This window comes from Crinia signifera, chromosome 7 (assembly GCF_055691185.1).
Source record: "Crinia signifera chromosome 7, ASM5569118v1, whole genome shotgun sequence".
NCBI lineage: Eukaryota > Metazoa > Chordata > Amphibia > Anura > Myobatrachidae > Crinia > Crinia signifera.
The window spans coordinates 8,295,434-8,320,141 of NC_139223.1; the positions used below are offsets into that span (position 1 = coordinate 8,295,434).

General features: G+C 45.5%; 2 protein-coding genes across 5 annotated transcripts in view; one reads left to right on the top strand and one right to left on the bottom strand.

Annotated features, from left to right (window-relative positions):
• Positions 1-24,708, top strand: part of LOC146019740 (uncharacterized) — a 781,584-nt gene that overhangs the window by 520,336 nt on the left and 236,540 nt on the right. The gene's annotated exons all lie outside the window — the stretch shown is intronic.
• The window catches only part of LOC146019734 (hepatitis A virus cellular receptor 2 homolog), a 94,557-nt gene that overhangs the window by 53,085 nt on the left and 16,764 nt on the right, over positions 1-24,708 (bottom strand). For all 3 annotated transcript variants that reach the window (XM_083152248.1, XM_083152246.1, XM_083152249.1), the window contains exon 2: positions 23,769-23,832. Coding sequence is in view for 1 of the 3 variants with exons in the window: in XM_083152249.1 (XP_083008375.1) it covers positions 23,769-23,823 (55 nt within the window). In the remaining 2 variants the exon portion in view is untranslated. The remainder of the gene's footprint in view (positions 1-23,768; positions 23,833-24,708) is intronic.

Here is a 24,708-nt window from a genome sequence, read left to right on the forward strand (position 1 = left end):
CATTGTCCTACATTTTTTTTATTTTAATATCTCTCAGTTTCTTTAAATTCTTGTATGTCCTTAATAGGCTATATTTTAGATTCTAAACATGAGATTTATTTATCCAGATCACTAATTTCATGCTTTCCCTCTTTTATTATAATTGACTTAATTGCAATGAACACTCATCTACAATATTATACCAAGTATCTAAAACTCCTTTCTCTCATTTCCAAAAGTTGGATTTTTAACTATTCTTAAGCCCCGTACACACGGGGGAGATATATTGCTCAGTTTCTCCTTTTCATCAGCGACCAGAGATGGTCGCTGATGAAAAGGAACCTCTGCCGGCGGTGCCGCAGAGGTAATCAGCTGGTCGCAGGAGCAAGCTCCTGCGACCAGCGATTAGAATGGGGCAGAAAACGGGAGCGCGCACCCGGCGATTTATCGCCGGGGCACACTCCCATCACTGGCAATATGGTTGCCAGCGACCATATTCCCAGCTATTTTAGCCCCTATCGCTCCCGTGTGTACACAGCTTTAATCCACGTGGGATCCTCTTAGCTTGAACATAACTTTGCTATCTCCCAGCTTAATTTCATCTCTTTAGTTAGGAGTTTTTTAAATTATGTGTTAATAGCATCTAAATCATTGATCTATTTAGGTTTAATTTCTAGAACATTGCCCGTATCAAATACATCATTAAATATATTATGGCATTCCTCATATCTTCTGATAATGGTACACCACATTACTTATTACATGGTGCCCAAATCACAACAAATCACAAATAATACAATATCAAAAGTAAAACAATCACTAAATACGATTGTAAAGTGCAACGGAATCTGCTGCGCTATATAAGAAACTGTAAATAAATAAATAATAAATAATTACGACCTGCAGTAGTTGGAGAAATGGTCACAAACAGAAATATTGGAAGTCCAGACAGCGCACAGCCACTATAAAACAGACGTGCGTCCTTTGTAGTACATATGTATCTGCAGCTTTTGTTCTCGTTCCTTAGTGCATTGGCTTTTTATTGATGCATTGGCAATTCGGTACTTGTTTCCTAGCACGGCCACAAATCTTGGCCATCGGGGGTAATTATAGCAACCTGCGACGCGACCGACGCGATGCCCCCGATTTTTCCATTGAAATGCATTGAAAACAGTGAAAAATCGGGTCGGTCGCGTCGTGTGCGCCTAAAAATGCTTAAATGGTCCACCCGCGATGGCCGCGATTTCCCCATAGGGAACAATGTTAAATGCCTCAATTTACCCGCGATGACCCCGATTTCCCATAGGAAACAATGTTAAATCGGTCAATTTACCCAAATCATCATAGGGAAGAATGGTAAATGGGCCAGAAAGCCCAAAAAACCCCCCTGACCAGTGAAATGTCCCCCCAAAAGTAGTTCACGCCACACCGCGATGAACGTGAACCCGAAGCGTGGCGAGCGGCGGCGGTACGCGTCCTCCGACCTTTTCATACCCCCACTATCCATTAGGGCGTGGAGTGAGAATAGAATAGTGTGGCGAGCGCAGCGAGCCACCGAGCCCGAAGCGTGGCCAGTGCAGCGAGCCCCGCGAGGGGACGCGGATACCTTCACAGGTAAACGCGTCCCTTCGCGGGCTTCACAGGTATCTGCGTCCCCTTGCGGGGCTCGCTGCGCTCGCCACGCTTCGGGCTCGGTGGCTCTCTGCGCTCGCCACACAATTCTATTCTCACTCCACGCCCTAGTGGATAGTAGGGGTATGAAAAGGTCGGAGGACGCGTACCGCCGCCCCTCGCGGGCTCGCTGCGCTCGCCACGCTTCGGGTTCACGTTGATCACGTGGTGGCGTAAACTACTTTTGGGGGGACATTTCAATGTTCAGGGGTGTTTTTGGCCCATTTACCATTGTTCCTATGATAATTTGGGTAAATTGAGCCATTTCACATTGTTTCCTATGGGAAATCGTGGTCATCTCGATGGCCCCGATTTTACCCCCGATGACCGCGATTATGATCGTTGTGGCCGTGCTAGGAAACAAGTACCGGCAATTATACTATATTGGCTTAGATCTGTATTTAAAATATTTGCATAATATATCTGTGAGCCTTTCTCTCTCTCTCTCTCTCTATATATACAACAAGGTATGGGGGTCCCCTCTCTGCGCTCAGAGTTTTTGGAAGCAGCACCTCCGAGGGATCCTCTGTTAGATAGGATCCAGGAAATAGAAATGAGAAAGAAAGGGGGGTTTCAGAGGGCGCTAGCATAACACAGCAATTTGGATAAAAGAATTGTATTTAATACAAAAGGATTAAGAATGAAATTTCACATGAATCACCCTATATTGGGTGTTACAAATTAACACAAACACAAGTGTTACAACAATATGCCACTTCTTGTGGGTAGATGAATTGCTCAAAAGATGTTCACAAATGTATGCACAACTCTGGTGGGTTGATGGTGGAAAGCCCTTTCCACCATCCCAGTGGTGGAAAGCCCTTTCCACCATCTTTTTTCTCCTTATCATCGCTATGTATTGAGAGAAAATGAGTGAATTACATTGGCTGCCGCTCACCATGACAACAGCATATCGCGGTTTGCGTTCCAAAAGTGCACTTCCGGTTTGCGTTCCATCAACCGGATATGAGTAACCGGACTTCCGGAAACGGGAGTTCTGCACGTGAATCGCCGTGGAATCAGCGGGAAATTACAGCGTGATTTAAAAACTATGGACTGGAACTACCATTGGATACATGTATATATTTTATTTGGATTGTAGTGTATTTATGGTGAAAGAATTGCGATGCATTATTATCTATGGCATGTGTATATTTTATCGGCAAAGGATTTTTATGCAATGTATGGTACTGTTTTATATACAGTGTATGTATTTAATTATGTTTTTGAATTGTTGATGTGTCCGGGTTTTCCTACTCACTGAGAAAGAAGGGGAAGGAGGTTTCCACCCCCAGTTCTCAGATAGGGTATAAAAACCCTACAGGTTCACATCACCTTCACACCCTGAGGAAGGATTATATTTGAAACGCGTTGGTGTGAAGGGAGGAAGCAGACAGTTAGGACCCATATGGACCCCCTCCATCGGGCCACCACAGTCCCTGTTTTCCCACTCAGTCCAGGTGAGAGGGATGCATTGTTGCTGCTTTGGGTCTCCTGTTATATACTCCCGCTTTTAAACTTTGTTGTTTTATATCTGGAATTTTTTTTTAATAAATATTTTTGCTGGAAGACGACCTGGTTTTTCATCTTGAACTTGACTGATCCATTCTGATGCAAAAGAAACCCTGATGCAAACATAGGGAACATATCCCAGGTCAGTACGGTCAATTGAGAGTGTGCGAGGTGCCTCATTTGATTGGAATAAAAGATACCTTGATGTGCATATAGGGACTAGTTCCCAGGTCAGTTATATTAACATCAGTAATTTTTGAGCTGTCTTATGAAGATCGCATTGTTTGCAGTATAAAGAAACCTTTATGTGCCTATAGGGACCAACACCAAGGTCAGTGTGGTTCCACTAGTTCAAGTTTCAGAATCCTGGTGCCATCGGTGATTCAAATTTAAAATTGGACCTGCGCTGGGAAACCATCACCTTTTTTGTCTTGCAACCATACAGTGTCTACCATCTCTCGGGAGGAAAATAACCTCGCCAGCAATATTGGCTCATCCCATCATCACCCAAATAGCTATTACTACACTCCCACTACCTTGGGACTAAACATTGCAATACACGGGACATATCCTAAACAGAGGCAACAGGTGACTATAACAATCCAAATAATGGACCTTTAATTTTTATTCATATATTTAATTTATAATATACCAGCATGATACAGGTTGAGTATCCCTTGTCCAAATTATTCTGAAAACCATACATACCAGAAAGATAAATATTTTTAATTTTTTGCTAAAAGCACTACTGGGCACATCTGTAATAGCACTACTGAGGACATCTGTAATAGCACTAGTGGGGACATCTGTAATAGCACTACTGGGGACATCTGTAATAGCACTACTGAGGACATCTGTAATATCACTACTGGGCACATCTGTAATAGCACTACTGAGGACATCTGTAATAGCACTACTCCGGATATCTATAATAGCACTACCGAGGACATCTGTAATAGCATTACTGGGGACATCTGTATTAGCACTACTGGGGACATCTGTAATAGCACTACTGGGGACATCTGTAATAGCACTACCGAGGACATCTGTAATAGCACTACTGGGGACATCTGTAATAGCACTACTGGGGACATCTGTAATAGCACTACTGGGGACATCTGTAATAGCACTACTGAGGACATCTGTAATAGCACTACTGGGGACATCTGTAATAGCGATACTGGGGACATCTGTAATATCACTACTGGGGACATCTGTAATATCACTACTGGGGACATCTGTACTAGCACTACTGAGGACATCTGTAATAGCACTACTCCGGATATCTATAATAGCACTACTGAGGAAATCTGTAATAGCACTACTGGGGACATCTGTAATAGCACTACTGAGGACATCTGTAATAGCACTACTCTGGATATCTATAATAGCACTACTGAGGACATCTGTAATAGCACTACTCCGGATATCTATAATAGCACTACTGAGGAAATCTGTAATAGCACTACTGGGGACATCTGTAATAGCACTACTGAGGACATCTGTAATAGCACTACTCTGGATATCTATAATAGCACTACTGGGGAAATCTGTAATAGCACTACTGAGGACATCTGTAATAGCACTACTGGGGACATCTGTAATAGCACTACTGGGGACATCTGTAATATCACTACTGGGGGCATCTGTAATATCACTACTGGGGACATCTGTACTAGCACTACTGAGGACATCTGTAATAGCACTACTCCGGATATCTATAATAGCACTACTGAGGACATCTGTAATAGCACTACTTGGGACATCTGTAATAGCACTACTGAGGACATCTGTAATAGCACTGCTGGGGACATCTGTAATATCACTACTGGGGACATCTGTAATAGCACTACTGGGGACATCTGTAATAACACTACTGGGGACATCTGTAATAGCACTACTGGGGACATCTGTAATATCACTACTGAGGACATCTGTAATAGCACTACTGAGGACATCTGTAATATCACTACTGGGGACATCTGTAATATCACTACTGGGGACATCTGTACTAGCACTACTGAGGACATCTGTAATAGCACTACTCTGGATATCTATAATAGCACTACTGGGGACATCTGTAATAGCACTACTGAGGACATCTGTAATAGCACTACTGGGGACATCTGTAATAGCACTACTGGGGACATCTGTAATATCACTACTGGGGACACCTGTAATAGCACTACTGAGGACATCTGTAATAGCACTACTGAGGACATCAGTAATAGCACTGCTGGGGACATCTGTAATATCACTACTGGGGACATCTGTAATAGCACTACTCGGGATATCTATAATAGCACTACTGGGGACATCTGTAATAGCACTACTGAGGACATCTGTAATAGCATTACTGGGGACATCTGTAATAGCACTACTGGGGACATCTGTAATAGCACTACTGAGGACATCTGTAATAGCACTACTGGGGACATCTGTAATAGCACTACTGGGAACATCTGTAATATCACTACTGGGGACATCTGTAATAGCATTACTGGGGACATCTGTAATAGCACTACTGGGGACATCTGTAATAGCACTACTGAGGACATCTGTAATAGCACTACTGAGGACATCTGTAATAGAACTACTGGGGACATCTGTAATAGCACTACCGAGGACATCTGTAATAGCACTACTGGGGACATCTGTAATAGCACTACTGAGGACATCTGTAATAGCACTACTGAGGACATCTGTAATAGCACTACTGGGGACATCTGTAATAGCACTACTGAGGACATCTGTAATAGCACTACTGAGCACATCTGTAATAGCACTACTGGGAACATCTGTAATAGCACTACTGAGCACATCTGTAATAGCACTACTGAGGACATCTGTAATAGAACTACTGAGGACATCTGTAATAGCACTACTGGGGACATCTGTAATAGCACTACTGGGGACATCTGTAATAGCACTACTGAGCACATCTGTAATAGCACTACTGGGGACAACTGTAATAGCACTACTGAGGACATCTGTAATAGCACTACTGAGCACATCTGTAATAGCACTGCTGGGGACATCTGTTATAGCACTACCGGGGAAATGATGTGTAACTGGCACTACTGGGGACATATGTAATAGCACTACTGGGGACATCTGTAATAGCACTACTGGGGACATCTGTAATAGCACTACTGGGGACATCTGTAATAGCACTACTGAGCACATCTGTAATAGCACTACTGGGAACATCTGTAATAGCACTGCTGGGGACATCTGTAATAGCACTACCGGGGAAATGATGTGTAACTGGCACTACTGGGGACATCTGTAATAGCACTACTGGGGACATCTGTAATAGCACTACCGGGGACATCTGTAGTATCACTACTGGGGACATCTGTAATAGCACTACTGGGAACATCTATAATAGCACTACTCGGGACATGATATGTAACTGGCACTACTGGGGACATTATATGTAACTGGCACTACTGGTGACATCTGTAATAGCACTACTGGGAACATCTGTAATAGCACTACTGGGGACATGATATGTAATAGCACTAATGGGGACATTATATGTAACTGGCACTACTGGTGACATCTGTAATAGCACTACTGGGAACATCTGTAATAGCACTACTGGGGACATGATATGTAATAGCACTAATGGGGACATGATATGTAACTGGCACTACTGGGGACATGATATGTAACTGGCACTACTGAGGACATCTGTAACAGCACTACTGGGGTAATCTGTAATAGCACTACCGGGGATATGGTGTGTAACTGGCACTATTGGGGACATCTGTAATAGCACTACTGGGACCATCTGTAATAGCACTACTGGGGACATGATATATAACTGGCACTACTTGGGACATGATATATAACTGGCACTACTGGGGGCATCTGTAATAGCACTACTGGGGACATGATATGTAACTGGCACTACTGGGGACACCTGTAATAGCACTACTGGGGACATGATATGTAATTGGCACTACTGGCAGGGCCGGACTGGCCATCTAGTACTTCTGGCAAATGCCAGAAGGGCCGATAGCCTTGTGGGCCAATTTTCTGCAGCCAATCAATCTCCTGATGTTTTTTACCGAGTGAGAGCCAAAGTATCCAGGCAGCAGGAGTAGTGTGCCGAGCAGAGAAGGGGGGAGCCATTGTAGTGCGCCAGGCATCCAGAGTAGAATGACAGAGGGGGCAGGGGAGCTGAAGCATGAGGTAGCCAAGGGGACTCTGGGAGATGTAGTTTCCTGGGTAGCGTGAGGGGTAGCCGGCTGACAGGACTACAACTACAGAGGTGACGTAGTCCAATCACAAGGCATGGTGTAAATTGGTGCCACGGCTGTATAGCTGTCTGTGAGGTGGGAGAGCACCGGCACCAGGGGGGGGGGGGGGCATGGAGGAGGGCAGGACAGATAAGGTATGCAAGCATTTTGTAAGTGATACAAAAATGTTGGCAGAGTTGGGGGCACTAGAGCACACTGGCAAAGGGGGAGCATCCATGCAAAGCGCTGCAGTCAGCCAGCTGCCCATAAAGGGGAAGCGCTCCCAGGCTCCCCACACTTCATAGGTGGGGGGGGGTCTGCAGCTGCGGTGGTGGTGGTGGCCAGTGCTCTCCTGGTGCACTATGGCTTTCTCTGTGGGGTTTGGTATAAGATGAGGTAAGTGGAGTAACGTACCGAGCAAGGCCAGCAGTGACCGGACGTGTTATAGCTCTGATCCTCTAAACAACAGATCTCATATGTAGTGTACTATCCTCCAAATGTACCAATGAAAGTATAGGAAAGTAGGCATGACCACTCCCCTTCCCATGACCACTCCCCTTCCCATGGCCAGGCCCCTTTCCGAGTTTTACCGATTTCTACCCTTCAGATGTTGGAGTGTATGTTACATAAGAATATGCACAAAATCATAATGTTTAATGGGCATGCAATGCATTATGGTGTGTGTCATATTCTGTAATGGGCATTACGGCATGTGCCTTTATGTGTAATGGGTATTACGGAGTTTGCTTAAATGTGTAATACCGAGCTCCTTTGTGATGCCACGCCTTCTTTCTATTAGGCCACCCCCCTTTGACGCTCAGCAGGTGGACCTGTGTGCTCAAAATGCCAAGGCCGATGTCCCCAGTAGTCAGGGCTGATGGTCCCAGTCCGGCCCTGACTACTGGGGACATCTGTAACAGCACTACTGGGGACATGATACTGTATGTAACTGGCACTAATCACTGATCAATAATCTGCCATCAGAACCATCGCCAGCCCCCCGTTTCAGCTGAATACCCTCACCCTGATGCCGCTCCCTACAATGGAGAAGTTTCTCTCCCCACCGGGCACACAGAAGCTGCTCCAGCAGCGCAATGAGAAGCACCCAGCCGAATCCAAGATGGCGCCTGACACAGCATCAGTGCCTCTGAACCCGGCTCACAAGTTAGCAGACACGCAGGTACTGCAGTACTCCCTCAGCCCCAACCTCGCAGTTACATATAGAGACATCAGTAGCGCACGCAGGGTGGTTTCTGAGTACCCAGAAATCCCCCCAGGAATCTATGGGCCCGAGGCTGAAAGCTGAGGGTCTCCTCTTTCCATGGGTATAAGAATTTTAAAAATCGGCCCTTGGGAACCGGAGATATCTGACTTCAAAGCAGTGGCCCCCATCCAAGCCTGTTAATTGCTTTCCCAGTCAGATATTTCAGGTTCTGTCTAACTTAGAGTTTTATGGTATATTCCAAAAGCTGTGACTCTCCCCCTTTGATAGACACTAGTAGCTTGTCTCTACTGTTCCCATTACCAGAGATTTCAGCCTTCCAGCAGCTGGTTACTGCTCCAGCTCCATACACCTGGTATGTAGTTTTATATTCTCGTTGGCAGATTGCTCTGCTTTCTGAACTCTGATCCCCTCGTCCCCAGTACTATGTGGTAGGTGGGATTCTCTAGTTTTTAATTCCATTAAAATCTAAGAAATCTTTTTCCGGGAACTGGAGATATCTGCAGTCAAGTAAGCTGTCCTCGCACCAGAAAATTATGAATAATAAGCCCACTCCACTATACACCCCTCCTCTGCATATTAAACATCCTCTACCACCCTGGAAGTTATGTATCAGGGCCCCTTCATTCAGCCCAATGCCCCCTTCTCCCACCTCATCTCCCACCATCTGTGCAATAAAGGGGTAATTAGTGGAAATTACTGATCCAGGCCCTACATGCTGAGCGGTTGATATAATACCCCCTACCACCCGGGGACATCAAAGCTTCCCCCACCCCTACCGCTGGAGGATCAGTAGGTGCCCCAATACATTGCTATTCTATGCTGTTGACGCCCCTGTATATATGTATGTATGTATGTATGTATGTATGTATGTATGTATGTATGTATGTATGTATGTATGTATGTATATATATATATATATATATATATATATATATATATATATATATATATATATATATATATATATATATATATATATATATAGCAGCGTTGTGGCCCGGCACTCCTATGCCAACAGGGGGAATGGCAATTGTAATCCTGCCCGGGTGCCCACACTGAGAGCCGTGAGACTCACAAATATAACCAAATGAATAAGGGCGTCACTCCGGGGCTTGTGCGTAGCAGAAATATTTATTTAAGCGTTATGTCAACGCGTTTCGAGAATCACTCGTCGTCAGGACATACTTTAACTGACCCGGCATATACTGGGTCACCTAAGTGTCCATCTCCGTGCTTTGCTCCGCCCCTCTGGAAACCCCCTTCTGAAAATCCTGCGTTTGCCACTGGACATAGTGGCTGCCATAACTGCCACAATGACCCCCCTGCTGAATAAGCTAGTCGCTGATATAACCAGCCAGATGCATTTACTAATGGCCAGAGTCTCTGACAATGAGAACAAGATTGGAGCTGTATGCCATGATATGCACTTAGCCCAAAGAGACATAATCAGGCTCCAGGGGGATAACAGCAAAAATGGATTGGGACAGCGCTGTGCAAAATAGTAGAATTTATTAAAAAAACTATTTCAGTTTAAACAGTGGCCAACAACACAGACAGGACAAACATACATAAAAATTGGTTATTTGCCCCCAATTGGGAAGTTAGTATTCATGCAGGTCCATCCTACCAATTAGTATAACTTGTAAGTCCCCCACCTATGTGCACATGTTAGTGGTAATGGTTTTACTTGGTTATAAGCTTACAACAAGCCTTTTTAGGTGAGCTTTTTAGGGAGTCCGGCATTCACTATCTGGTGGGTGCCCCGTCCGCTGGTGCAGTCCGTATTGTGCGGTCTTATCCGAGTTGTACCTCACCAGTAGGAGTCCAGCGTGTCTGTCAGCCCAGTCACGATCCCCAGTGTCCTCTACGCGTTTCTCCACCTGTACAACGTTCGGCGGCTTCCTCAGGAGGTACCTCCATCGGGTCACCACAGTCCCTGTTTTCCCACTCAGTCCGGGTGAGAGCGATGCATTGTTGCTGCTTTGGGTCTCCTGTTATATACTCCCGCTTTTAAACTTTGTTGTTTTATTTCTGGAATTTTTTTTTATAAATATTTTTGCTGGAAGACGACCTGGTTTTTCATCTTGAACTTGACTGAACAGGTACCTCCTGAGGAAGCCGCAGAACGTTGTACAGGCAGAGAAACGCGTAGAGGACACTGGGGATCGTGACTGGGCTGACAGACACGCTGGACTCCTACTGGTGAGGTACAACTCAGATAAGACCGCACAATACGGACTGCACCAGCGGTCGGGGCACCCACCAGATAGTGAATGCCGGACTCCCTAAAAAGCTCACCTAAAAAGGCTTGTTGTAAGCTTATAACCAAGTAAAACCATTACCACTAACATGGGCACATACTGTAGGTGGGGGACTTACAAGTTATACTAATTGGTAGGATGGACCTGCATGAATACTAACTTCCCAATTGGGGGCAAATAACAAATTTGAGTGAAAGCTCAATTTTTATGTATGTTTGTCCTGTCTGTGTAGTTGGCCACTGTTTAAACTGAAATTGTTTTTTAATAAATTCTACTATTTTGCACAGCGCTGTCCCAATCCATTTTTTGCTGTTTCTACATACTATAAGGGGTTTTGGTAAATCCCCCTTTGGGTGACAGCTGCAGTGCAGAATAATCACAGCAATCAGCGCTCAAAATATTTCTTTCTTTCCAGAGGGATAACATGCAGCTTTGGAACAAGCTGGACGATATGGAGAATCGCTCACGACGTAATAACGTCAGAGTGATAGGAATCCCAGAAATACTTAAAGGGACAGAATTAAGCTACCTTTGTTAATGTCACCCTGTGGACACTATTGGGCATTTCAGATGAATGCAAGGACCTCATAATTGAGAGAGTGCACCGCGTTGGCCCCCCACCCAGACCCACGGACACCCGTCCCAGAGCAGTACTGTTCCGCTGCATGAACTATTTGCACAAAGTGGCGTCCTGGAAACCATCGCGCAAAATCCAAAATTTAGTCTGGGAAGGTCACAAACTCAGACTATTCCAGGATTACTCCGTGGAACTGTCTAGACAGAGAAAAACCTTTTTACCAATCTGTTCCGCCCTGGTCGCTGACAGAATCAAATTTGCCCTCATCTATCCTGCACGCCTCCGTATATTCATAGGGGACACACATTCTGACTTTAGCACGCCCGACGATGCCCATGCTTTCCTCAAGGAAAAGAGGGATGCAGCTGCTCAAGATATCTCTGACCTCCCTGCTTGAACGTTTACCTCCAAGTGATTAAAGCTTTTCTCCCCACTCCACTTAAAGAAAATACAGTTTATGATGTCTCTCGTGCCTTTTTCCTGGCGTTACATCGCTGAACTTCATATCAAAGCTCTGAACAATTTCTAGCTTATATTTGTTAAGAACCAGCCACTATCATCATTCCCCACGTTAATACCTCCTACCACCCCCCCCCCCCCCCCCACCTAAGGGTTTTCTCTCTCCTACCTACATACAGTATAACCTGGTTAACATGAACCCGCCTCATTTTCTGGTTCAAATCACTAATGGCTGTTCGAGAATATCCTTTTGCTGATCCCAAGTGTAACCTGTAGTGTTCCGGATCTTAGATACAGCATGTAGGACCTTTTTGAGGCCCTACAAGGTTCACTATTGTATATTTTAATCCGATATTTAGCGGTTGTCTTCATTGGTTTAGAAAATTTTATCGTGTTGCTCACACTCCCTACAACTGTTTCTATGTTCCCCATGTTCTACCTCTATTTGTCTTTCCTCCCCCCGTGTCCCCTTTGCCTTTCCCTTAGCAAGAGTTGACGCCTACACCCGTACCTAAGAACTCCAGCGGACTCGGACAATATCCTACACCCTGACACCTATGGTTCATTCAACATCGGTGGATTCCACTCGCCCATCAAACGCCGCAAAGTAATGATGTACCTGCGCAAGGAAGGCATTAATGTGGTATGTTTACAAGAAACTTATTGCCCCCCGAACTATTGAAGCTTCAAATGTCAAATTGGAGATTGATCGCTGCTGCACCATATAATAGTAGAGCGAGAGGGGTAGCCATTCTTATACAGAAACACATACCAGTAGATATAATATCCACCCAAATTGATGCAGAAGGCCGCTATCTTATAGTTCCCTATCTATACACAACAAATCATTCCTTCTATGCTCTATTTAAGCACCAAACTCCTATTCTAAAACATTCTTTTAGAAAAATCAACTCTCTGCTGTTCCCTCACAGAAATACTCCCATTATATTATGCGGAGATTTTAACCTGACCTCTAACCCTACACTAGATAGATCTTCACATCCCACACATGTCAGACATAGGGATACCCTTCATACTCAAATCACTGGGACTGGTAGATGCTTGGAGAGCCTTATATCCAACCCAAAGAAATTACACATGTCAATCAGCCGCCCATGGCTCCTTCTCCAGGATAGACTACATACAGATGAAGTGGGGCTTGTCTTTGCAGGGGATGGCGATGGCGATGCCAGCCACCATCCCCCGCCACCCGCCATCTGTATCTGCAAAAGGGGACGCGCGCGCGTCCCCTTTCGCATGGTTCCCCCGGGTCCCCGCCAGCTTGTCGGTGGTCACACGGGGTCCCCACCGCCTCCCAGCAACCCCCCTAACCCTGTCCGTCTCCCTGAAGCAGAGACGGACAGGGTCCCGTCGCCCCGCCACACGGAAACTGAGATGCGCGTGCGCGTGAAATGCAAGTGCGTCTCAGTCAGATGGAGAGCCGGCAAGAGGGAGCCCAGCTCCATCTGTATGTGTGTCCACATGCCTTTTCCCCCAAGTCACGGAAGCGGAGATCCATCCAATTCTTCTCTCAGACCATGCACTTATACACTTATACATGTCTCTATACAGATCACCAAAGATATATCTTCATATAAGATCTGGAGATTCCCAGCAGTTTTAACCCCCCCCCCCTTTTATTACACTTGTAGACACAGAATGGTCAGAGTACTACAATCATAATAAAGAAACACTGGCCACAAATCCCCCTATATTCTGGATGACTGCGAAAGCAGTATTAAGAGGTGCCATAATTAAATACGAATCCTACCTCCGACGCCAAAAGTCTAGATCTTACCGCCTCCTCCAAGAATCCCTTACAGAGGCTTACTCCAATTATATAACCCACCCGACTCCCACAAATAACTTAAAGTACCAACAGGCGAAGTCTTTAATGAATGATTCCCTTCAATCGCTAACAGACAAACAACAATTGATTTCCAATTATAGATTTCACAAGTTCGGAAACAAAACCAGCAAATTACTCACCAATATATTAAACTCTTCTAGACCCCCTATGTTAGTACATCCCCTTAGATACCCAGACGGTACACTAACGAAAACAAATGCACAAATCTCGGAACCATTGTCCTCCTTTTATGCATCCATTTACTCCTCACAAGATCCTCCCTCAAATGATAATTCTGTCTCCTCAACGCCCCTAAACACAAGTAACACCAACCCCACTTGGACGCAAATGATTTACCCTCAACTTTCTCCAGATCTTCATGCATCTCTGACAAGCCCCATTACATTAGAAGAGGTTAAAAACGTTATAATATCCTTGAAAATACATTTGTGTGTATTACGTGTGGTTGATGTGTTTGTACAACATAAATGCAAGATACCTCAAAATACATCATTGCAATATAAAAATATTCTGAAATACTGAATAATCCATTATTCATAATTCTTCTGGTCCCGAGCATTTTGGATAAGGGATACTCAACCTGTATATAATTGTAATGTTGTTAGTTCCGTTTATTAAAACTATATTTATGTTTACATGATCAAATATTGTATTATTTAAGCGCAGCAAACCACCTTTCATCTGCTTTGTGATACCCCTTTTACACCAAAAACGCTGGGCGTTTGCTCCATTTACACCACCCACAGCCCCCCGCCACCGCTTGGAGATGATGTCATCTCCATGCGCTGATCACCGCCGCTGGGACCCGTACCGCTGCACTGGGGCAAGCCCCTGTGAACCCCCCCCCCCAGCCGTCGTCCGGGAGGTGAATGGATGCCGCACACAGGAATCCATTCACCTCCTCCGCTGCTGCTGTCTGCAGAGTATAGCAGACAGCAGCGGAGGCTGTGTGTGCCCCCCGTCCAACCTGCGGACACTGCGGTCCGCAGGTTGGACATCCCTCATTGATGTAAATGGGAGCCGGGTCAGATGACTTGGCGTACCCATTTACACCGCCCTCTACCCAGGTCCTGGCCATGTTCTACCCAGGTCAGTACCTGGGTAGAAGTCCTGTGTAAAGGGACACGGCGTGTCCCATTTACACTGCCGCTGACCCTGGGTCTGACACCCCTTTTCTTTTTCTGCTGCTTGGGTCATAAAACAGCTTGTTCTATCCAGCGCCCTATCGATATCATGTTATCGTACTTCCTTGATTCTCCAGCCTGCATTCCTTGTAAATGTGACTCATGCCATCTCTCTATAAACAGTAATAAGGTGCATGGATGTTTTTATTGAGGCTCTTATACAAACAGGGTAAAAAGTTACTATTGATCTTGAATGGAATATTTGATTGTGAAATCATCATTCTCTCTTGCAAAATAATCTTTATGATGAAAAAAATCTGAACCAATTCCATTTCGCAAACACAACATTTTGTCTGTCTGTTTATACAAAAGATTGGCCCTTTGATAAGACTGCAATTCCTCTTGGGGTGTGGCAACAATAGATGGGTTAAATAAAACCACTGTAGATCTGTTCTATTTGCTTTCTTGTACTTGATGCCCCCTTTTGTACTGTTTTTTTTTTTTTTTTACACCTTTGGTTCAGCTGCGAGTGAAGACTTCTTTGCCTAAAAACGATCCTCAATTGTTAGTAGATTGGTCAGAATCCCTTTGCGATGTGCAGTGATGGACTGGAGAATCAGTGGCGTAACTATAAATTTTGCCAAAAAGTTTGTGGCGCCCCCCTCCAGCGTGTTTCCCCAGCGTGTGATGTGATGACATCACACACAAAACGGAGAAGCTGAAGCAGGAGAGAAGAAGAGAGACCGGCTCTGTGTACAGTCAATTGAATCAGTGAGGGAATTTGACATCTCTGCCAAGGCCCCACCCGCGCTGCGGCTGACTCGCCTCTGGTGCTCAGTCAGTGGGCAGCGGCAGGCAGCAGGTCAGAGCGTCGAGTGGGTGCCGGCGCCCACACAGACCCTGATGCTGCTTGCTCCCCCAAGTGGCTGCTGGAGCTGCCTTACAGTAGTTACGCCACTGTGGGGAATGTAGGGCTTACTGGGGAATGCAGTGGTAAAGGCCCAAGGTAAGGGGTGTGGCAAGCCACCAGAGGAGGCATGGCTGACCAGTAATGATGATATAGTCCTCCTATAAAGAACAGCACCCCCTTTTTGTGGTAGTGGGGCTGCTGCATTGTTTGGAAAGAGGGCTCATCTTGGTGTAGTTTCCATAAAAACAAACCACCAAGCTTCCCAGTTCATCAGTGGTGCTGCTTCGCCAAGCTACTGACCCTCTAGTAAGGTAGCAATAAATAATTTGAGTAAACAATCTAGAATCTGACCCCTGGAGGATGGAATGGACCCTCTTACAATGTTGCCCACTGGGGTTTTCCCGCGCTTTATACAGTACCTACGGCCAATCCAGCTCTGTATGTGGTTCAATATCTATAAAATGCAAATCTGGAGCAAGCAAGGATGGGGGGGTGGGGGGGTGCTCAGGGTATCAGTACCACTGGCCCCCCATCTATCAAGGGGCCCCCTGTGGTTGCCATTTATTTAAAAAAACTTCTTTTAGCTAAAGGTTTTGTAAAAAGTGGTGTCCGTGGGCGTGCGTTCCAGCTTGCGTGTCACCAAGTCCGGAAGTAGAAGTACTAGGCTTCCAGACTTGCTGATATGCAAGCTGGAACACACGGGCGCGGTCACCACTTTTTAGTCAATTGGAGAGGCGTTTCACTGTGCCTTCTCGGCAGGGATTGACACCCGCTGTTAGCGTGATGCCCGCCGCCGGTGCCGATAATGTGGCTATCAGTATTTAGACTGATTTCAAACATAATCGTTTTTCCCTGTGGCCGGAAGTGATGTTTTTTCATAGGCGCTATATATAGCTGGACCATTCACCCTCTCACTCACTTGCAGCTTTGGTGAGGATTGGACCACGTTCACTGTCTCTGGTAGGTTCCCCTAAATGAGATGCCCCACATATCGGTATTCTTATGTAATAAGTGAGCCCTCTGCCATAGGTATGCTATGATGCTTTACTCCTGACGAGTCTCACTGTTTGTACTATAACTATTATATCTCATTTTATTTTTATGTAAAATTTGTTGTTGAGCTGATATTGTTCTGTAACTTGCAAAACCTATATGTTGCTAAAATGTATCATTGGGTGGATTACACCTATGAGCCATCATATACTGTATGTTGTTAAAATGTACCTATGAAAAATAATTGTATATGTTGTACCACATTTATTAGTTATCTGCCCTGGACTATGTCCCAGTCATTTTTTTAGATCCATCTTCACATTTCTAACTAAAAACGATTTTAACAGTATTTAATCTGAGCGATATCTTACTGTTACTTCCATTGGGTATGTATCCTCATCCCGCATACAGATGGAGCTGGTCTAATCTATCCCCGGCGCTCGCCAGATCCCTTGGCCTGGTGGCGCCGGAGATAGAGACTGGGATGTGCGTGCGTCTCACACACACACACGTCCCAGAATGGGGGGGGGGGGGTGTCGGGGCGGCGAGGGTGACCGGTGGAGACGGCAGGGGAGGCACCGGGGACCCCCAGCGAGCTCTGTTGCCACGGGGCGCGCGGGCGTCTCGTGTGCGCGTGCCCCCTGGCGGGAGCCGGCCGCCTGCGTGGATGGCAGTAGAAACGCCATCCACAGCAAAGACAAGGCCGGCTCCATCTGTAGTTCCACTTTTTTATATTAATGTCCTCATCCCTGCTCATTCTACAATAATTATGCAATAATATTTTTTTAGATTGGAGTGAATCTTTACCAGTGTAAGGAATTCAAGTAAAACGGATATTCATTGACCGATTAATTTCTTATACCCAGATTTTCGGTATGTATATATCTCCAGATCTTTTTCTATCCCTATAAAGGGGTTTATTTATTTTTACGGCTTTACCTCTGTGCATTGTAGATTAGCAACCCCTGATGAAGTCGAAATGACGAAATGCGTTGGTTTTTGTCTGATACTTATTCTACGGGTGTATGAAATCTTGAAATACTTGACTACCATAGGCTGCAAAGGAATTGTGTACAACCTTTTATATAAGATCATTTTTATAAAAAATAATGTTTTTACATCCAATGAATCATTGTATTACCACTTGAGAAGTGTATGCTGGTGGTGGCACAGTTATAGGCGCACTCTATATACTTCTTTTTTATATATATATATATATATATATATATATATATATATATATATATATATATATATATATATATATATATATATATTAATCCCCCTGTGCAGTTACCCATTGACCAAGTTTATACTGCCTTCACTCTGTGTTTTGACAGTGTAATAGTCTCCCGTGCAGTTGGGGCCAGTGGGAGGGGGCCCCCCTGTCTAAAGTGACCCCAGGCCCCCAGAAGAATTAATCCAGAGTACATTTTTAACTCCTTATAGTCGTCTCTAATTTTTCTATATTTAGTTTTTAAAGGATAATAATTCAGTTCTAATAATAGCCACCATTTTGTCCTTTGGTAAGCCAATTATTACTGTTGTCTGCTGTAAGAATCTCTAATCCTGCCGATTCACAGTTGTTCATTTCCTTCTGACACTACCATGTTGTATTACATGTTCCATATCACAGGCCGACAGCCTGGTCACTTTCCTGTTTGCACTAGCCCTTTGTCGCTCAGATCTTCTCTGTGTCATTGGGTGGATGCAGGGGCGGATTGGCCCACCGGGAAACCGGGCATTTTCCCGGTGGGCCGGCACATTTTTATAGGCAAGCGGCCGCCAACCGTCCCTAACACGGCTGGCCGCGGCATCTCCATGCTGGGCTGCGGCACTGTGCCCTGAATGAAGATGGCCTGGTGCGCATGCGCGAGCGCACACAGCTGCTCCCGCGGTCCGGAGATAGGCTGGCTGCCCTCCAGCCAGCCATCCCAGCAGTAGCGCGCAGGGGCGTTGCGATGGAACTCTCCTGCGGCAGGCGCCGTACTCTGCCTGGCGCACCCTGTGAGGTCACCCGGCAGCATGTCAGAGCGGTCACCGCCGGCTGGGGTCTCCTGAGCGGCTGATACTTCTTCATATTACAGGTACAGAGTCCCACTACCCACTCAGCAAGGGCATGTATTGCAGGCTGAAGAGGAGTAATCCCTGCTCTCTCTGGTACCCTACTGTCACTGCCGGCAGCGTGTAGCACGGCTTCCTCTCTCCTCCCACTCCACACAGCTGCCTCTGCGACAGCGGCAGCTTGAAGCAGCAGCTCTTCCCAACTCCCCTCCTGTGGACATGTTATGTGTGAGGGGCAACATTACTGTGAGGATTTTGTGTGGAATTACAACTTTGGGAGTTTGTGTGGACTATTATTGTGGGCATTATATTTATTATTTACAGTTATTATTATTATATGGCACTACTACTACTGTGGTCTTGTGTGTAAGGGGAACTAATACTGTGGGCAATATATGTGGCCCTACTGCTGTAGGCATTATGTGTAAAGTGCACTAATACTGTGGCGTTCTGTGTAAGGGTGACTAATACTGTGGGCATAATGTTTGGCAGAACTGCTGTGGGTGTATGGGGCATTAACTAATACTGTGGGCATTATGTGTGACACTACTGCTGTAGGCATTATATGTAATGTACATTACTACTGTGGGCATTATGTATAAGGGGAACTAATACTGTGGGCATCATATGTGGCGCTACTGCTGTGGGCATTATGTGTAAGGGGAACGATTACTGGAACTTGGTGTGGAAGGGGCGGAGGCTCTGTGGTATATGTGACCTGGGGATTTTGTGTGACACTCTGTCAGTGGCAGTGGGCTGCGTTCTCAGATGCACGGCCGTTGTCACAAATGCCAGATAGAGACATTGCATCTGCCATAGGGCGATTGGTGATGGGGCGTAGATGGTGTCATGTCCATAACCACTGACAGTGTTACAGCGTGCACTGGCACAGAAATTTGGCATCTGACAGCTTGCATATTCTGGCGCACACAGGTACAGCTGGGAAGAGCTGATACTGGCATTATCTTATTATCGCAGCCGCTACTTTGGCAACAGGCCCAATAGCGCATTGGGTCTTCAAACTGTGGCCCTCCAGATGTTGTGAAACTACATGTTCCAACATAGATTTGCCACATTTTTTCCTATAATAGCATGCCAAAACTGTCAGGGCATGCTGAGACATGTAGTTCCACAACATCTGGAGGGCCACAGTTTGAAGACCCATGCAATAGCGGATGCAGCAGCCTCCACATCTGAATCAGGCCTTGTACACTTTAATAACATTGCCAGAAGTAGAGGCCCCCACAAATCTTTATCCGGCCCTGTCATATGGCAAAAACAATCATTATGGCTGAAGCTGACACTGCAATGAAATGCACCTACAAAGACAATCGGAGAGAAATTACTAAGATCGGCAGCTTCTTACGATTAGCAACTCGGATGGTTACAAACAGGAACTGGTCTGTTTTTTTTCTGGAGTCCCTCTATATTTAAAGAACCAGCACCAGGCTCTTGGCCTTGTTACATGTTGGCCTTGTTGCATGTAACCCCTGGCAACAACCATGACACCCCTGGCTACGTACATGTAACCCCTGGCAACAAGCATGGAAACCCCTGGCTACGTGCATGTAACAACTGGCAATGAGCAGGAAACCCCTAGCAATGAGCATGACACCCCTGGCTATGTGCATGTAACACCTGGCAACAAGTGTAGAGGGGCACTCTATGGTGCATGTAAATGATATATTTATTTCGGAGAACAAACACTCCTTCAAAAAGATAAAAGCAAATGCTCGTACCAAGATGAAAACAGTGTGGGCTGGTTACCACATGATAAATGTCACAATACCACGGCAAAGCTGCTCCAAGCGCATCTCCACTGGCATCGGATCCACAGGAACACACAGACGCTGGATTGCGCTGGCAGGACTTGGAAGCCGGGGGCCGGGGACACGCAGGCAGAAGACAGCGCCGGGACACAGTCAGCACGGGTATCACTGACCACGCCCTAATGCGTTTCGTCAGAGACTTCGCCCTCTGACAAATCTCTGACGAAACGCGTTAGGGCGTGGTCAGTGATACCCGTGCTGACTGTGTCCCGGCGCTGTCTTCTGCCTGCGTGTCCCCGGCCCCCGGCTTCCAAGTCCTGCCAGCGCAATCCAGCGTCTGTGTGTTCCTGTGGATCCGATGCCAGTGGAGATGCGCTTGGAGCAGCTTTGCCGTGGTATTGTGACATTTATCATGTGGTAACCAGCCAACACTGTTTTTATGTTGGTACGAGCATTTGCTTTTATCTTTTTGAAGGAGTGTTTGTTCTCCGAAATAAATATATCATTTACATGCACCATAGAGCGCCCCTCTGTTCTTTGTGCAGGGAAGAAATGGGCACTCGGGGACTCTCAGTGTAGCGGTGAAAGAAGGACAAGGTTTATTCCAGGTGAATGTTTTGGGGTCTCCCCCGTCGTCAGGACAAACAATATTGAGCCACTAGCCATGCCCCCACAGCGGCAAAAACGGGACATGGCCTCGTTGAAATAGGCCACGCCCCCTTATCGCTAGGCCACGCCCAAAAAAACCCTGCAACCCCCCCCGGGCTGCTTCAAGATATTTCCCGGGCTGGTTTTAGTTCCCAATCCGCCCCTGGGTGGATGGTTGCATCCCTGGTGCTCCCTGTGTTCTATCCCTACAGATGCTTGGTGAGCACCTGTGTCTCCAATGTTTCCAGCATCCTGTCCTTAGCCAGTGTCTGAATGCATCTTCAGTGGCTATTTCTCAGTGCGGTTTTTAATGGGCGTCGCCATCTTCCAACTCCTGTGACTCGAGTGACCAATCCTCAACAGTAGATGCAGACAGCCAATAGGAGTCCTGGCTTCACAAGCAGCATATGCCAGTACAACGCCTCACAGTCTGCTAGATTCAAGGTGCCCATACACTAGTAAGATTTATCTTCAGATCTGGCTGGTTGGAACAAAAACATGGTTATGGATGAGTGACAGTTTGTCAGTTTTCCAGCATTTCCAAGCAAATGGTCAACTGTCATTTGCTCTCATCCATAACCAGGTTTTTGTTCCAACCAGCCAGATCTGAAGATAAATCTGCATGTGTATGGCCACCTTTATGCAAAACATCCATTTGCATGCCTGCGGGGGATCGCAAAATGCAGATGGGATTGGTTCCGGGTAATCTCTGCTGTGTTATTGCAGCCATCATGTTATGACCAGCGGCTGTGTACATAGCAGATTGGCTGTTTGTCTGATCAGCCGGTTATAACCCCCCCCCCCATCCTTAGACAGTTATAAGGCCACTGTAATATACTTGCGTCCGTTACCTGTAATGACTAATGGCTGTTAGCTGTCGCTTTAATTAGTCTTCACTGAAAGCACAGTATTGCTCATAAACTTTTATATACTCTCATGAAGAGGCTGTAATCCCACTGTATAACAGGTGCCTGTGCCTCTGGGTAAAGTGATTGCAGTGTATTACTCCTCTACGCTAAGTGTCTGGCTGAGGTGCAATATTCTGCAGCTATAGACCTCTTCAATAATCCTCGTTCAGCGGCCGCAGTACCCAGACCACCAATGCTTCCCTCAGATCTCTACTGGCTTGGAGAAAGGCTGGTACAAGGTATTTCGGCACCCTACGCAACATGTCAGCTTACTGCCCCCACTGCCCACACACCGATACCGACTCTCAGGAGAAGGTGCGTGGCGTCTCAGTATATGGGTGCTTCTAATCTGCTGGCTATATAGCAAGTTCGGTTCTGTCCCGATGGTTGTGGGACTGTGCATAGTCTTTTATGCACATGTGCAGGTCCCCTTTGGGAATGGGTTCGGTGACCTGCTTCGTGATCAATAGTGTCCATAGACCAATGGTTCCCAATCTGTATGCCTAGGCACCCTGGGGTGCCTCAGGATACTTGCAGAGGTGCCTTGGGTTGGTGGACCAGGATCAATTCATATTATTGGCAAAACCAGTGCTGGTGGCTGCCAACCATATTATATGTGGACAAACAGAAGCAGATCCTGTCCCTCACCAGATAACTGTGACATATACACACAATGTACTTATCCTGTCCCTCACCAGATAACTGTGACATATACACACAATGTACTTATCCTGTCCCTCACCAGATAACTGTGACATATACACACAATGTACTTATCCTGTCCCTCACCAGATAACTGTGACATATAAACACAATGTTCTTAATTTAATATATTTTTCCAGAATTTCTCAATAAAAAGCATTTAACCTAAGGGTGCCTTGAAAATATTTTGATGCTCTAGGGCGCCGCGATTCAAAAAAGTTTGGGAACTCCTGCTATAGACACCATTACTGAATGTATAAATGACCCCCAATATTTCAATTGTCGCCCAAAATGGTTGGTAAAAAGTATCATCTGTAACAAATCCCCCAAACAATGTGTGTGAGTGTGTGTGCATATACTGTGTGTGTGTGTGTGTGTGTGTGTGTATATATATATATATATATATATATATATATATATATATATATATATATATATATATATATATATATATATATATATATATACACACATTAGATACATAATGTGTGTGTATGTATCACTTTGGGATGATGGAACGGAGCAATGTTCTGCAGATCACTAGCGGGGTCAGTAATGTAATAATCTGCAGGATATATCACTACGGTATGTACCTGGCAGGATATACATATTTCTCATCGATCAGACAGAGGGGGAGATGTATCGAGCCTCGGAGACACTGTAGATAGAGTGGAGATGTGACCAATAACCAGCTGCTGTCACTTATCTACAGTAGCCCATTCTATGAAATGACAGGAGTGGACTTGTTGCTACCGATCAACATCGCCACTTTATCTCTCTCTAAGGCTACATGTTCTGCAGTGTGAATTACAGTGGAATACTGTAAGATTATAAATGTGTGTGACTCACCTTTCCCGAGAAGCAGACACAGGTGCAATATCAGCTGCTGTCCTCCGCTCGCCATCGTTTAACCCTGTAGGATCGAGTGAGAGACGAGTGAACATCAGGAGAGTGGATTCCTGGAGGAGGAGGTGGAGGAGGTGGAGGTGTGTGTGTGGGGGGGGATTGGATGCACTATGGGTGGAAGACAGGACCTGAGGTAGGTGCACTCTCACATATCCCTTCCCTGTCACTATCTCCCGGCAGCTTCACAGACTGTGAGAAGAAGAACTAAACTAGAAAATCAACTTACAGCATCCAGTGGATGTTAATGAGGTTGGTCAGCCGTCTCCAAAACACACGGAAATAGCTCGGGGGTAAATGAGGATATACAGTGGCTCTGACTTATGGTTACCTAAAAGGAGGTGCTCCAATAGATAAGTCTCCAATACATTCATTTATTTAATAATTAATCTAATTCATAATTCTGGTCTAATCTTGGGGTGATTCAGGTTGGTTTGCAAAAGCAAACTCCGTCTTTAATGGATAAAACCGTGCTGCGTTGCAGGTGGGGCAGATTTAACATGTGCAGAGAGTTACATTTGGGGGAGTTGTATTGTTTCTGTGCAGGTTAAATACTGGCTGCTTTATTATTAAAGAAGTTAAAAAAAATAAAAACTGCACATAGGTCAATCATTAATTAGTTACTTGGAACAGTAGTGTTTAATAAAGATTAATATAAGGCTGTATTTGTGGCCTTCAGAGACAATGATAAAAAAAAAAAATAGAATATAAATAGAAATAAATCAACATTTAAATTTCATAACGCATCAATATATAATTAAACATAAAGACATAAGACAATTCTTAGCACGATTGCCCCCATAAATGTTATTTGGTCTGGTGACCTTGGATCCCAGCCTATTCCTCCCATCCCATTCAAGTCTTTATTTGGTGACAAACCTTTGGT